Source organism: Balaenoptera borealis, assembly GCF_965194805.1.
Source record: "Balaenoptera borealis genome assembly, chromosome: 12".
Classification (NCBI taxonomy): domain Eukaryota; kingdom Metazoa; phylum Chordata; class Mammalia; order Artiodactyla; family Balaenopteridae; genus Balaenoptera; species Balaenoptera borealis.
The window spans coordinates 24562961-24580078 of NC_138869.1; the positions used below are offsets into that span (position 1 = coordinate 24562961).

Sequence of the window (17118 nt, forward strand, 5' to 3'; positions counted from 1 at the left end):
ATGTATTAATTAATCATCTTTTTTAAACCAAATCAATGATTTTTAAAAAAAATTTCTTTCTCCTGCCACAATTTTCTGAAGTTTTTTTTTTTTTTTTAAAGACACCCTCGAACAGAACAGGAATTTTCTGCACCAAATCTATATTCCATAGTCTCAGTCTATTCACCCAATCCTGTAGGATGCAAGGATCAAATAACAAAAAGGGGGATGAGGTGAAGGCCACAAAACCCAGCATGGTAGAATACCAGTTCTAATACAGTTTCATCATGTTTTAATGGCCAAATGCCTTCCCTAAAGTGTTAAACAAAAATGGCAAAAGAGGTAATTTCACACTTGCCTCAAGAACAAACAATATCCATTGCTCCATCTGATGATTTATTTTTTCACTCCGTGTAATAAATCTTTTGCACATGACACAGCAAAAATAACAGGAGGCATCTGAAGATGTAAGAAATATATTCTTACCCTATCCCAACTGTGGGCTTGAATGTGTGTCAAAGGAAAATTCAGACCAGGGTTCTCAAACTCAAAGGCTTCTAGGGGCCGAGCAACTAAGGAAAACACCAGACTGGGGAGAGACATCTCATAATTGAAAGTGTTGCCTGCTGCCCTCACCCCAAAGAGACAGCAGCCATAGACACAATAATGGGTGTCATGGAGTTACGGCAGCCTGATTCCCAGTATCTCAAGAAATACTGGAAACAAAGATTTTCAAGGATACATCCTCTATCTTAAAATATGGCTCAATGTTTTGACCACTGCATAGACCTAAAAAAGTATGTCTGCGAGTTGGAAATACTTCTGGAGGTCACTATTTGGATAACTTTGCTTACCAGAAAATTAACAGAAAATCTCTAGTAAGAGGCCCGTTTGCTGGGTATTTACCTGAGAGCTCCCTTTTTATGTTGGGAAGGTTGGCTGGGCAGGAGTTGCTGATGGTGAGGCCCGGTGGTGGCAGGCCTTGATTTCCATAAAGGTCAATCAAGTTTCCAGAGACAGGTAACTAGAGAGAGAAAAAGAGTAATGGAAATGAATTGTTGAACGATTCCTAAGTTATTCAGCTAAAACCCATATCCTATTCCAGACTTTATTTAAAAGAAATGATTTGATGTAAAAAGATATTTTTTAACATAGGAAAAGATGAGATGTTTACCTTTTCATTCATTCACAGATATATGGTCTCCTTAGGGGGTTCCCCTTAGAGACAGGAAAGGAGGCAGAATCTCATGCCCATAAAATCACTCTGCTACCCAGCTTATAGGTTTATTTTGAGCATGGAGACAAAGGATAATGTGCAAACTCATTATTTAGCACATGTAGTAGCTTATAGAAGACACCCAGTAAATATTGGCTATTATTATAGGTAGGGTTACATGTGGCATGGCTTTGTTACCAAATCACGTTTTTCATCAAAGTCAACTTTTTTCCTTCCTTCTCTTCCTCCCTCCCTTATTTCTTTCTCTCTCTTTATAAGGAAAAGCAATTAACAGTGTTTTCTTATTGGAAAAGAAATGACTTCCTTACTGCCAAAAAGCTATTTTCCTTGAAACTGAAATCTTTCACAAAGCCACAAGAGGGAGCCCACTGGCTTTCATAAAAGAACAAAACTTTACATTTGAAAAAAAAAAGAAAAAGAATGAAAGAAATACTTAGCCTTCCTAAACTATCTTAAGAGTGTTTGTCTCTCATTCTGAATTGAACATTTTCAAGTAATGAACCTGTTTTTTTCCCAACAATGACTTCCCTTTGCCACATATGCATTTTCCTGTAACTAGTTCACTGTCATGAGTTTGATGCACCCGTTTTTGTAGATGAAAGAGATCCAAGACATTTCCTCTTCCCACTCCCTGAAATAAAGTTCTAAATATTAATTGTTGGGAAATAGGTGGCTTCACTATTTCCATGGCAGAAACTTCCCATTTCCAGCTTGACTCAAATAATTTCTGTAACTATTATTACCAGGTGAGATTTTATGTCATTCAGCCCTTCCCTTACTTGATTATACACTCTGAATTTTACTCTGCATCTGAGAAAAGTAAATTTAGATAACATTTAAGTATGATTAAAATGTTTAGTAATCAAGAGGTACCTGGTAAAGGCTGTACCACAATACAACACATTTCACTCTTTCAAATAACCACTAACATACAGATGAAATTATACCATGAAATAAAGATAGAATCAAATGTGTTTCCCCTTATTGGTAGCCATCAGCCATCGTATTCCTATCATGGCTTCTAAATAAATACTCCATGAACTAAACTCCTAGCTAGAGAGATGGGGGCGGGCTGTGCACAGAATAAGATATTTTCCAACATGTTAATGTGACATTTGCTCTGATACGATTGGGGCTGGGGGCAGGTAGCACAGACAGATCAGCAGGGCACATCTCTCTTCTCCACTCAGTCTTTTGCTCCTTTGTGAAGACAGCATCTAAATCATGTACATAAAATGGATTACACGTATCTTACTATACATATGCATATGAACAATGCATTGTGATAATGTAAAATGCCCTTGAACCACATTTCAAGGGCCTCTAGCTAAGGAACTGATAAAAAAAAGTGACCTTGATTATTAGCTGTCATTTCACTTAGTGGTTTTATACGAAATAGGTCACCTTCTCAGGGTCAGCCTTGCCCTGTGTGTGTTCAGTTTTATTCTTGTCCAACTTAATACAGCAAAGTGAAAGGTGCTCAAATGTCTCAATACAGCACTGTACAGTCAGAGAGTCAAAACGTACAAAGCTGGTATGACATCTGGTAACCCTTCTAGATTCCAAAGCTTTATCCTCCTATCCTTCTGGAATTTTAGATTTGGGAAGAACTACCAGGTATTAATAAACCAAGAATGTGACTTCAGAGTCAATGCCACAAGCTAAAAACAATTGTTTCCATGGCTCGAGAAATATAGATCATATGTATTATGCTTCATATGCAAATTGTATGCAAAACACGCAATTGTGTTATTATGATAATTTGTTAGAGATAAACAATAGGCAAGTGATAAATGCAACTAGCTTTTTTAAAAAACCCTCTAAGTCATCACTGGATCTTTATTGAACAGATATCTTCTATTATAAGCTTCTCCAGGACAAGAATATATTTTCTAACTACAATGTAAAGGACGATGTTATATGTACATATATTTAATAAATGCAGACTCACAGAAAGAGAAAAAGAGGGTGAAAAACTCAAAAACTAGGAATAAGACAGAGACCAAGACACAAGGGGCAGGATGGAAACAGGAAGAGAGAGACACAAACCCAAGACGGGGCGAGAGATGGATGGACAAGTGGGGTGGAAGTGGGGGAAACCCAGAAAGAAATAGATTGGGAAGGGGTTAAAAACTAGAGAAGACTGCCTGGACTGACAGCAGTGCTGGCCAAGAAGAGAGAGGAATTAAAATCTCGATAACAAGACGCCGTATCGGGCACTCCACTGAGGTCAAACCTCATTACTTCCAGTTGAAAAAGCAGCTTATAACCCTCTGGAGAGTTCTCTAAAAGATTTCCCGCTTCGGCTGCTTTTCCAATACTTGCTGGTTAGGAGTGGGCAGCGTAGAGCCTGCTGGAATATTTTGCTGGGGAAAATTTAATTTTGTGGGCGCCTACTCTGAGCCAGGCACAGAAGTAGAAAGGCACTTTGTGTAGCTTATCTTGCTGACTTTACAAAAAGGAAAGTCTTGCTGTGTCTGAGTGGAGGTTTTTGACAGGAGGTTCACATTGCATGTTAATTGTAGTAGTTGGGGGGCAGGATCAACCTGCTGATAATAACCAATTAGAAACTGCAATTTTCAATTAATCTCCAACTGAACCTGAGCAAATAAAAACCCAGTTGCTCACTAACCAAGTGTGGATACTCAAATTTAGAAATTAACAGTACAGTCATTTACAGCCTGGGCTTAGGGGCTTAGGAGTCAGAGACCCAGGTAAGAACCTGTCTGTCATTGACCTGCTACATGATATTAACCTCTCTGAGGTGAGATGTCCCTCTTTGAAAAGTGGCCATCATATCACCCAACTCACAGGGTTCTGTAAAATGTAAACGAGATAAAAGTAGGTGAAACAGAGTACCTGCTTCTTAAGTGACTGATAAACTGCTACGTGTAGTGATATAGTTTTCTGGAAAGTACCGTATACCCAGTCTACAGTTTTTGGATAGTCAAGCTAATTTTCACTTTGATCAACAAAACTATCTGCCATGTTAATTGCCAAGCATCCCGTTGACCACTGCACCAATTTATTGGACTGCAATGCAGATCTAAGCACAGAAATAAGGGGATCTGCAGAGCTAAAGTGACCACTCACTACTCTAAATCTTCTTCATTGGGGGTGATTTTGCCCCTTTCCCCAGGGGACATTCGTCAATGTCTAGAGACACTTTTGGTTGTCATAGTGGGATGGCAAGGTGTGAATGACATCTAGTGGGTAGAAGCCAGGGATTCTGCTAAACATCCTACAATGGACAGGACAGTCTCCATAACAAAGAATTATCCATCTCAAATGTCAACAGTACCAAAGTTTGAAAGACTCTGCTCTAAATGATGGCTTATGCTCTTTGTATTAATGACTGTTACTTGTTGAAGCTACTCAGAGGAAGGCTGATTAAAATAATATGGCTTTCTAATTAGAAATTAGTCTCCTAGCCATGCAAATTTAAGAAATGATTCTGTGGTTCCCCTTCTGAATTAGAAAAATCCCCTCATAAACACGGTTAACATCAAAATTAGGTCAAAATAACACCTTTGGAGCTAAGGAAGAGGAAGAGGCCTCTTCTGTTAACATGGATATATTGTGTCTCTGCTGGGTTTTTATCTAGCACATTAACCTGATGGACAAGATTTCACTTCCAGTGCACAAGCTACACAATGGACAGATGAAAGCCGCAACCTAATTAGGACAAATAAAGAGAAGGTAGACACACATGGGTATGTGCCCTAAACTTGGTCTGAATCAAGTTCTTCAGTGTTCTGCTCTACCAAAACGAATATTTTCCCAAGTAAATGATAATTGTAAAATGTTATTATTTTTTCTCTCTGGATGGTCCCCTTCTCTGAATATCAATTGACTACTGTTAGCACGAGTAAACTGGGACTTTTATTCTTTGTTTGTGATGGTACAAGAGGGCCCTTGTGCTCTCAGAATAGTTATTTCTAGACTCCAATTCCCTTAGGATAGTTTCCTCTCTAAGTGTTCCTTCCACTTTATTTTTTAAAGTAGTTTACTTGAAATAGACCATTTCAAAGAATCAAATAAAAGGAAAAATGCCCAACATAAAGAACATTAAGTTTAAATTTCCCTGTGGGGAAAAAAAAAATTAAAACATTAGTAAGTTGTAGTGGCTTTGTTATTTAATTTTGACAATTAAAACCCAAATTTATCATGAATAAGAGCTAGTAACTGACATTCAGTGAGAGCATGTCAGGCAAGACTGTCCTAAATGTTTTTTTGTAGATTAACTCTTATAATTTTCACATGGCTTCTATTGTTTTAGATGCTACTATTGTCCCCATTTTCCAGACAAGGAAAGTGAGGCAGAGAAGACAAATAACTCACTCCAGAGTATGTATTGAACTCAGATGTCTGGCTCAGAGTCTGTGTTCCAAACCTCTATGTTACAGTGTCTTTCTGCCCGTAGTAAAATGCTAAAATAGTTTGTTGTGGGAAAGCTCTGGTGCGGGGGAACACAGAAGAGAAACGGATGCTGGGACAAAGTCAGTGACTCCTGAGGGTGGCTGCAGGTTACTCCTCTCCTGACTGGGAATTAATTAAAGTCTACCTGGGGGTTCTTTCCTATCTGGGAACTCCCCTGAGATGGCCTCTCTGCTTCTGAATTATCCTTTTCCATTCAAGGTCTGAAGTGGTCTCCTTTTCTAAACTTGTAAGCCCAATGAGACCAGGAAGGAGACCTGAGTCATTTGCATCCACAGCACCTTACCCAGCACTGGTCACATATGAGGCCTTTAATAAATGCTAAATCAATCTTAAAATGAGTTCAGGAGCAATCGGATAATGAAAGACTAGGATGTCTACTCTAATGTAGACTGACTGAGGAGACACGGGTATTCAGTCTAAAGGTCACATCTCCAGAAGGGTTGTCACAAGGACGAGTTCTCCATGAGGCAAACTGGGACCCATATCTGGAATTCACAGAGAGACTCACTATGAGAAATATTTCCATTATCGAGAATGATATTATTCTAACGTAGAGCTTCACACATTACAGGTGCTGAGTGAATAACACCCAGAAAAAATGCTATCAAAATTACTTGAAACTATAATAAATTACATTTAATAATTTAGATATTGTTGAGTACAAGCTATGTTTCCAACGCTAAATGCTGTACATACTTTATGAGATGACCATGTGAGGTAGAAACAGTGATCAGTCCCATTTTACAGACGGGGAAACGGAGGACTTTAAGAAGCAAAGTAATGTGCCAGGTCAGACAGTAAATGACAGACTCAGGATTTGAATCCAGGTCTGATCATAAATCTTCAACTCCCAACCATTGTGCTTTACTGCTTCACTTGTAAGTGAGTGCATATTTTTCACTAGAGGCTTTTAAGAAGCCAAATGCCTGATATTTTGGTGGGGAAGACAAAGGATATGCAAGAGGAGGTTAACGCAATGAGTAAGTACTAGGTTGGATCAGATGACACCCAAGGTCCTCACCTTTGGGGAAAAATTTAAAAAGGAATAATTTTTAAAAATCATGCCAATTCTACAGTCCTCCTGAGTGTGCTCAGGTATCCCCTTGATGCCAATGGAAAAACGACCACCCTCGCCAGCAAGGTTCTTTTGAGATGACTGGGCCATTGCTAATCAGTACTGCTAGGGCATTGGGTATATTTATAAATTCCCCAGTGCAAGCTCCTCCAAAGTTTTTGCTCCTGTTCGTCCTAGGATTTTGACAGCTGACAAGTGCAGTCTGCCTCACGGGATGCGCAAAAGTTGGAAGCAAGAGGGTTCCACAGAAGCCAACCAAGGGCTCCAAGAGGTTGGGAAGAGTTTGGCAGGGAAACATTTGTCAGAAAGAATATTTAGTTCTTTCAAACGAGGGGGTGAGTTTAAATGGACAGTAAATTGACAAAACTAACCATCCCAAAAGAAGCTTAGAGGTTTCAAGGGGAGTCGTCCTTAACCCTCAAGACTGCAAGTAAATGACTTAAAGGACTGGATCAAGATAGATAAGAAAACTTAACTATAAAAATTTGGTTTTGGGCTTCCCTGGTGGCGCAGTGGTTGAGAGTCTGCCTGCCAATGCAGGGGACACGGGTTCGAGCCCTGGTCTGGGAAGATCCCACATGCCACGGAGCGACTAGGCCCGTGAGCCACAACTACTGAGCCTGCGCGTCTGGAGCCTGTGCTCCGCAACAAGAGAGGCCGCGATAGTGAGAGGCCCGCGCACCGCGATGAAGAGTGGCCCCTGCTTGCCACAACTAGAGAAAACCCTCGCACAGAAACGAAGACCCAACACAGCCATAAATAAATAAATAAAAATTTTAAAAAAAATTGGTTTTCTAGGGATTTTGGTATAAATAAGTAAGAGCTACCACATTCCCTTCCCAAGGAAACTTACTATTAGAATTTAGTCTTTAAAACTTTTTTGTGTGTATGTGGGGTAAAAAACATATGACCTAAAATTTCCCATCTTAACTATTTTTACTGGGTTGGCCAAAATGTTCGTTCGGGTTTTCAGGAAAAACCCAAACAAACTTTTGGGCCAATGCAATAGGTGTACAGTTCAATTGTGTTAAGTATATTCACATTGTTGGGCAACACATCTCCAGAACTTTTTCATCTTGCAAATCTGAATCTCTATACCCATTAACAACAGCTCCCTTTTACCCCCTTACCACCATGGAAGTTTGTCTTTTAAATACTGATTACTAAAGAATATGATAGTCTCATGGCATTGCTCGTATAGAAAACAGAAGAGGATGGGACTAGGCATTCAAAGATGTACCGAGGAGTCCTGGCTCTGACACATCCGAGCTGTGTAATCTAGGGCAACACAAGCTAACTTTTCCTAACCCTAAAACGGAAGGCAATGACCCAAGGAATTCCTGCAAGGACCAAATAAGACAAAAATGGAAGGAGTGAAAGAAAATAAACTCTACAAGCAAGGCTCCAAACTGCAGAGAGGAATAAGTAACAGAGAAGAGCAAACATGACCCCTGATTAATTAACTAAAATTGGAATAAATTTGCTGTTGAAGAAGGGTAACTTGAATGTCACTCTATCACCTGTGAATAATAAGGGATCTCCTTTAAAAAGTGCATTAACTTTTCAGGCCAACTAGAAAACCACTGTAAATAACACAGTCCAGAGTATTTCCCTTGGCAGCAGTGTTCTAAGTTGGGCATCAGATGTCAAGGGCAACTGGAAGATCTAACGTGCTACTGAAAGTGGACTTGGACTCCAGGGAATGCAGAGCTTCATCATGGGGTTACTGATAAACTCATGAGAAATTCTTAATTTCTGATGTCTAAGTCATTTATCTGTGATGCTGAGATACTTCTCTGCCTCATCATCAATACATCTCTCAATGAATCACTTGCAAAGATAAACTGAAAATTCAGGAAAAGGGAGAAAACACTGGAAATAATGTCACAAGATTTTCTTTTAGAAAAAAAGGTCACCGATACCGTATTCGCCATTTGCAAGGCGGGATCCATCAGGCCCAGGATTTCTTCATTATAACTTGATTCTAGGCTAATGATGTCATCGATTACATCATCCATCTGAAGGAAAAAGGCAATGGAAAACAGACAGATATAAGCAAAAACTGTGCAAAGCAACCCAAAAAGAAATCCATGGTCTTTCCTGACCCAAAGCAATAACATTCTTTAGTTAGATTCTGAGAGGTAACTGTCCTCTTCCTCCCCAAATAAGAATATTATTGAAGACCATTAACACTAATGGGTGATGAGGATGACATGTGCAACCAGCACTTAGTGAGTGATTACTAGGTGCCAGACACTGGGCGCAGGACTTTTTATGGGCTAGGTGATTTATCCTGACAATAACCCTATCAGGGTAGGTGCTATTATTATAGCAATTTTCCAGGTGAGATATACGAGAAGCAACTTGCCCAAAGTCACACGTCGGAGAAGGGTTAGAGCCACAGTTTGAACCATGCTCTGAACTTTTATGCAAAACTCCCTGCCTTAAACAGGAAAGATGAACCAGGAAATTTCATTTTGAATGATAGCTGCCTTTTCCTTTTCTCCTCTAAAGACTATGCCCTGTACCTTTCCCACACCCTCCTTGGAATAAAAAACCACAGATGGCAATTCAGCCCTGTGCTCCCACAGGGGTGTGTGGGGCACTGTGGCTCCCAGGCCACTGGGTATCCCTGCACTAATCTTACAAGGACTTTTAAAATAAGTTTCTCCTTGTACAGCTGCCAGTGTGCTTGGCACTCCCAGAGGAGTACACCAGGATGAGGTTATCATTACAGTCGTGGAGCTGACATTCCCTCCAGATCAATTTTATTCCTGTAGTACCAAAACATTAGTTATGATAATAAACAACAGTGATTACATGTGCATTGCAGCAGTTGCAAAGACAAGTCTGTGAAAACATTTCTTCGCAAACACCTTATATATTTGAGCTACTTGGTGTGTATGTGTGCACACACGCTTGGGTCTTAATAGTGCTTCACAAGTACACAATGAAATCTCAGAACTCAGAGGGATGCTCCTTTGTGTCTTTTTGCCATTTTCTAATTAAAGAAGACAGGCTCCAACATCATGGGGCTTGTCGGAATCCTAGTTCTCCCACTTTCTGGATTGGGGCAACACCCTTAATCTTTACAAGCCTCAGTGTCCCAATCTGTAAAATGGGGGTAATAATACTCATGGCCTTATTGGATTCTTGCGAGATTTCAGGACAAACCATATAAAGTGCTCACAGTGCCAAGAATATAGTAAACATTCAAAAACTGAGTGGCATTAAGTGACCCCTGAGAATAACTGGAGGTCAGTTTTGAATAACTGTCAGCACATTGTTTCCTTTCCAGGTACACCAGTTGTATCTGTTTCGTTTGTTTGTTTTTAAGAGGTGATTTTCTAAATGAGTTGGTAAACTGGAAAATGGGCCAGAAGACTTGAGCAACCTTTCTTTGTAAATTTTTAATTTTATTTTTAGGGAAATGAAATTACTGGGCTTGGTATGAGAGAATTTTTTCTCTTATGAAAAGAGTCATACATGTTGATAAAAGGCAGTAGAGAAAAGCAAAAAAATAAGAATTTTTTGTTGCTTATTCTTCTTTCTCATATATATATATATATATATATACACACATTAAAAATATATAAATATATTAATAAATGGGTGTAGCATGATTTATATAGCCATTAAATAGGATGTCATAGAAGAACTTTTTATTACTTGGGAAAATATCCATGATTTATCATTAAATGAATAAATAAAATTTCAAAATATATTTTCCATGAGACTCCATTTTATAAAACAATATATAGATCTCACACACACGAACATCTTGGTTTTACAAATATCCTCTCAAAGTTGCTAACCTATAAATTTGTATAACATATTTTGGTGATGGTATCTAAATGAAGTACAACAGCTTACATTCCATTTTATTAAAATTTATGTATTTTAAGCACTGTTTAATGACTTACAGCAACTCAGGGAAAAATGCATTTTAGGTATAATTTCCCTAGTAATTTTTTAATCATGAGACATTATGAAGAAAATAGCCCTGTTCATAGCTTCCTCAATTAAAAAAAAAAAAAAATCAATGGGGGGAAGAAAAACCCTTAAGTCATCAGGAAAGTGTGATGAGTCACAAATATAGATCCTCATTACAGAGCGTTACATCTTTGGGCTGCTGAGTCATTCAGTACCTGCATGCACGACGCTCGTGAATGCGTGTTCATACTTGGGCATTCGCTCTCCGCCCTGTTTTGTTCTTCAAACTTATAAAATCCCTGCAAAAACACAAGCAAAATCAGCCTATGATCTGGATTTGCAAATGACTTTTCAATGACATATTCATACGAGGCTGACGGCGCAGCAAGAAGATGAACTAAGCTTTCCGATAAAGTGTAATCTGACCGAGAAACAAAATAATGAAGGAAGAACTTCTTCCAGTAAATCAGCTTGACAGATGACAAACATGGACAGAGAAGAATAAGATGGTTGGTTTGGGCAAAAGGGAAAAGACTTAGTCCCTCTAGAAATTAAAATCAACCAAACTTCAGAAGAGTCACCTCTGAATCACATGAATATTTCAGAGGACAAACTCCACTAAAATGAAGCTCATCATCTCATATTTGGAAATAACGTATTAAATCACAACTCTCCTGTTAGGTATGCTTCAAATTTCGATGCAACAATTAGCTTGAGGTACGTTTGAGTCTTGTCTCCAACCCAGCCTTTACAAAAAGTAGATTTCACCAGCAGTGGCAATTTTATTAGGAAACCGAATTCACCCAGCAAGGAAATCTTTGCTTTTCTGTTAGATTTTCATGTGCTATATTCTTCCAATCCAGCCATGCACACTCTGTGCTTTTTTATTTTCCTTTCCAACTCAGGGAGAAATAAAAATAACATCCCAGACGTTCACAGCAAGCGGAACTTCTAAACCGCCTGTCCGACACCTTTTCTATTTTTACTCTCCCTTTTCCACCTTTCCTTCTCTCCCTGCATTTTCACTGCTCTGTAAACGGAAAGGAATGGAAGAGAACACTCAGCTAACGAAGCAGAAACAGGGTGGAAGAAAAAGCGTCCTCGCGTCTAGGTTCTGCCCTGAGGGGGCCAGGTCCCCTGCCAGGAGCCATAACCCAATAACCCGGGGATGGTGACAGGGAGAAGAGGCTGGAGGGTGACAGCTAGAATGGGGAATCGGGGACAATGGCCAGCGAAGGTGGCCACGCGGACAGACTGGAGTCCACGGTCAAGTGCGGGAGGGAGATCCAACAGACAGTCATTCAGTGTAAGAAAAAGGAGAGGGGAGGAGACATGAATTACCTCTTTTTCACAGTTGGAGTTAAGTGTAAGCATAGCCATGGGGCTGTTGGGTGCGCTGCTCCCGGGCACTGGTGGCATGACATGGTCGCCAGGCTGGTTTGGACATGGCAAGCTCAGGACTTGGTTGGCATGTTTATTTGCTAAAGTGGTAGAAAGGTACTGCTTTACCTGCTGCCTTTGGGCTTGCTGTATGTGGTACTTGGTGGGGTTTTCGAGGTGGGTCTGCACCTGAACATAGCCACGGAGGGAAGAGAAGAGAGCGCTGTTATTGGTGAGTTTCGGACAGCTCTTCTTTCAGGCACAAGCATGAGACGGGCCAGTCCACCAACAGAATAGATTATTAAGCCCCTGTTAGGTACCAGGCACTGTGCTGATGGATTTTGATATTACTGAAGTTTAAAGGCTAACTCTTAGGATTTGGGGTAATACTCTGCCCTGTTTCATTTCCCTGCTAATTGGCGGTCCATCATCTCTTTAAAACCTTGTGCCCTTCTTCTCATGTCTGATGACTAAAAATTTGCCACGATCTGTAGGGCAAAAATTTCCCCAACACACCTGAAAGAGTTTGTTAAGATCAAAACAACAATCTAGAAGAAGGCGCATAACTTGATTCATTTCAGTTTTCTTTGGCAAACATAACCGCTTTCTGTTTAAAAAAAAACACAAAAAACCCTCCTTAAGGAACAACTATAAAACGGTTGTAGAACGGAAACAGAAACATTCGGATGATTAAATCAACTAGTTGTGGATCAGTTCCTCCCACTTGCACTTGGACATGATTGTTCAACATTTTAATTAAGATCTTAAACTCAACATAAAAAGCAATTCCACATTAAGCAGTTTCTTTCAAACACATAGCACTTCTATGTATATGTTTTTAAAGGCATGAATATTAAGCCACCAACATTATTTTCCTTCTTTCTTATAGACATTAATAGAGAATAAGAACTTTTTTAAAAAAAATCAATGGTACTCAATTTAGTCACATTTTCCTTGATAAACACAATTTAATCTTAGAGCCATGAACAGGAGCTGAGGGAGAGAGCACAGCCATGCAACAGGGGAAAAAAATCCTACTAATATTTACTTTATTCAAAACTACATTGAATTACTGATTATGGTATCAAACAATAAACAGCATTAAATGGGAAGACATGTACTTATTGAAAACTGTGTCTACTACAATAACATGAAAAGGTGAAACGCTCAATTTATTGATTACATTTCAGAGACTAAATATAAGAATAAAGCTCACCTGATAGTGATTATATTCTAGCATTTCCAGCATAACCACGTTTTAGGTGGCCCCAATCCAACAAATAACGGTAGACTATTCACTCCCTCTACTTTCTGTAACTCCAATTCGTAGACTGGCATAGAGAAAGTACTATAAACAAGGTATCCCGAGACACCACCGGAAACTTTATCACAGCAGCCCTGCTTATAATAACCTAAGCTAATTAGTTATGCATGTAAAAAAAAAAAAAGTTCACACAAAGGGCTTTTTTTTTGGAAGCCCTACGAGTTTGCTCTTAAATATTGATATCAACCCCCCCGCACCCCACCCAGCTTGACGTCATACTTTTTTTTCATAAATATAAAAGAACCTTTTTAAGGGATGAGCTATCAAAGTCAAACTCACTGTCAGATCAAGGCCAATTCACTATTCATCTTTAGTTCCAGTAGTATTAATAGACAATGGTATTTCTTTTTCAGCAATAGGTTAAGAGCTAGATGCCCCCTTTGGAGAACATTGCCTAAAAGCTACACATGAGACTTTGCTAATGGCCGAATAACTCAGCCCTTCCAAATGCAGAAAGAGTGCCTTTTAATATGGGGGAGTCTCTGATGAACTTTCAAGTTCAACAGCCTCATTTTGCATCCTGATCTCAATGTGCATCTCATTCTTAGCTGGACAGATATATAAATTTCCTACTGACCTTGCATCCGGAAGAGGGGGAGCTATTCTAAATAGAAAAGGAAAAATACATACATACAGAGGCAGTTTTGGTTATATATTTATGTGGAAAATAAGAAATACACATCTCCCCAATTTAATCCTCAAATTAGGAAGCATAACATTTTTCACTAAAAAATCTTTTAATATAATTCTTGGGGCTAGAGAAGAATAAGAGTTATCATATACACAACTGATGCATTTATATATTTCCTCATTTATTCATTCCATTATTTACTGTTATTATGTGCTAAACACTGTGCAAGGCACAGAATACACATTGTGAGCAAGTAGATATAATTGCCAGGTTTATGACCCTGAGAGTCTGGGGGGAGGCAAAGGAAGATAAAAGGCAAACAAATATATATCTAAAAATTATGATAATGGTTGATATGCACTGCTGAATTGGTGAGATACTTTAAGCACAAGAATTTGAAATTCAATAATTCCATCCAAATGCCCAGGATAATGAAGTCCTTTAGTTGACAACCTCAAATTGTTTCAAATGACTGATCTAACATGCACACAGAGGTTCACAGAGACATTTTAAGTTTCATAAAGGGTCCAGACACGATAATGATGAGGACAATAGACAATTCTAAAATAAACATAAAATGAGGGCAATGGGTGTAATGTGCTTATTTCACTATTACACTTTAAACACAAGGGGCTGCACATTTAAAAATAAATGTTAATTCACTGGCAGATCCTTATTTTTAATGAATCAGAATTTTAAGCTTCAGTAAGGAAAAAAGCAACTTGTTCTCTATTTGGCACTGTCAGTGAGGTCTTTAACTGCAACCAGGTTGGGGTAGTCAGAGAGGGATGTATTTTTGCCCTTTTACTGTCAGTGTCCTTTTAAGTAAGTTGAGAACAGATTGGCTATAAACACTATGGAGAAGACAGAACATCTCCAGATGTCTCCATTCCAAACACCTAAAACAGGTAACATAAATGAGGTCATAATCTGTGGTGTGTAATAGGGAGTGGTGAAGTCTGTGGCAAACTAGAGGGCGGATATTTCATCTAAAAGGAATAGCTAACATAAACTGCAACTGATTGTGGCCATATGGGAAAACTATTCCAGTCTAGCTAGATCTTCCAATTTTTCAATTTAGTTGGCAATCTGAACTTGTTTTTTAAATGAAATCTCCCAGATTACAAAAATGACACCGAATTGTTTGATTTTTCATATTGTAGAAGACAAATCAAACAAATCTGTTGGCTGGACTCAGCCTACAAGCCAATAGAATGTGGTCTCTGCTCTACAATGCCCACAAGGAGAACCTTCCTATCTACATTCCCTGGGGGGGATGGCCTAGGTTTTGAGAAGTTAGTTCTTCTTCTTAGAACTTAGCATCGAATCCAAGCATTCCTGGTGCTTCTCTGACAGGGATATCATGCCTGACAGCACAGTCAACAGAAGAATTAAGAAGTTGAAACCTGGGTTCAAATTCAGACTTTGCAGCTTACTACTTTTATGACCTTCTGCAAGTCATTAACCTTTCCAGGCCTTCGTCACCTCACGTGCTCAATGGGAATGACAATAGAACCTGCCTCTTAGAGGTGTTTTCAGTATTAAATGAAATCACACCTCCACCAGGCTTAGCAACCTATCTCAAACAGCAATTCTCAAACTTTCTTTTTTGTCCTAGGACCCTTTTAAACTGTTTGAACTTCTTGTGTTTATGTGGGTTATATCCATCCATATTTCTCATCTTAGGAATTAAAACTAAGAGATTTTTAAAACATAAGATTACCCACTAGCACATAGTCCACTGGCCATTAGAACAATGACATTTTAACACATCATGTAGCCTCTGTAAAACTCTTCTGTATATAGATATCCCTCAGAATCCATGGGGATGGGTTTCAGGACCTCTTCAGATAGCAAAATCCACAGATACTCAAGTCCCTAATATAAAGTGGCATAGTACTGTACTTGAGAGATGAGCATGAAAAAAGGAAAATAACCTCTTGGTATTATTATGAAAGTAGTTTTGACCTGACAGAACTACAGGAGTCTTGGAGACCCCCAGGGCTCTCTGAGACACTCTGAGAAGCGCTGCTCTGGAACAGTTAGTACTGTTGCATTATCTCCACCCCATCCTAGCCATGCCATCCCCACTGTGTGGTGGTGGTGTGTGACACAACCTCTGTGTGTGTTGCTTCCCTCATATCCAAAAGATGCTGGAGGGAAACACTAATTGCCCTAACTTCTCATAGCATTATTATGAGGCTCTATACTACAGTCCTTGGAATATTTTAAAAGCCATATAAATATAATGTTCTGTGTTCAACCATCCTAAACCATAGCTTTTTAGTGAGCGATTTCCCTTTCATTAATTTTTAAATAGCCAAACAAGCATGCAACTGAAAACATACGTGGTGTTAAACATCTACATGATTTCCTGATAATTTTTTCATGTTTTTGACCTTGAAACCAACTATACCACAGAATTCGGATACCAAAAGTTGGGTATTGCTGAGCACTAGAAGCACAGACCACAAAATAAAGCTGGAATACTTCTTACTCTATCGAAATATAGTATTTTATTGACGTAACTTATATTTCACATAAATAAAGTATGTTAGCTATCTGGATCAAGGGCAAAAATCCACTGGCTTTGAAACTTTTCTTCCTTATTACTACTACTATCTTTTTGCCCTTTTTCCTTTCTTCATTCAGATCCTGAATTGATAGCAAGAGAACTGGAATAAATCACATTCTAATTGTCACAGTTTAGCTTCGCCACTTCCCAGGTGACACTGACAGGTTATTTTCCATCAGTTTCATTCTAAAGAGATCCTGGAGCCCAAGGTAAGATGGTGCCTGCAGATACTATCAAATTGGCTGACAAAAGAATTCACTGGAGGAAAAAAAATCCCCATCTGATGTTCACCGTCCTTCTATTCCCTCTACTATTTGTAAACCAGAATAAAAATAAAATTGAGCGAAGATTCCCATTATCCTTTTAGTTTATAATTGATTTTACTTTTTTAACAAGTCAACAAAGTATTTAGATTTCTCATTCTGTGTTTAGAGAGAGAATGTGTTCTTTTGCTCAGCAAGTTAAAGAAATAGTAAAAGGATTATAATTCAATCAATTGCTATCCACTACCACTCCCAAACCACTATTCTTTTCATTCTGTTTT

At 38.9% G+C, this 17118-nt stretch overlaps 1 protein-coding gene across 11 annotated transcripts in view; it reads right to left on the reverse strand.

Moving 5' to 3' along the window:
* The window catches only part of MITF (melanocyte inducing transcription factor), a 225439-nt gene that overhangs the window by 19684 nt on the left and 188637 nt on the right, over nucleotides 1-17118 (reverse strand). For 6 of the 11 annotated variants that reach the window (XM_082346212.1, XM_082346202.1, XM_082346206.1 and 3 more), the window contains 4 exons: nucleotides 12006-12233; nucleotides 10880-10963; nucleotides 8654-8749; nucleotides 886-1003 (listed from right to left, as the gene is read on the reverse strand). In XM_082346212.1, coding sequence (XP_082202338.1) covers nucleotides 886-1003; nucleotides 8654-8749; nucleotides 10880-10963; nucleotides 12006-12233 — 526 coding nt within the window. Of the gene's footprint in view, nucleotides 1-885; nucleotides 1004-8653; nucleotides 8750-10879; nucleotides 10964-12005; nucleotides 12234-13260; nucleotides 13507-17118 lie in introns of those variants that run through there. The other 5 variants (XM_082346210.1, XM_082346209.1, XM_082346204.1 and 2 more) reach the window with 4 other exon arrangements.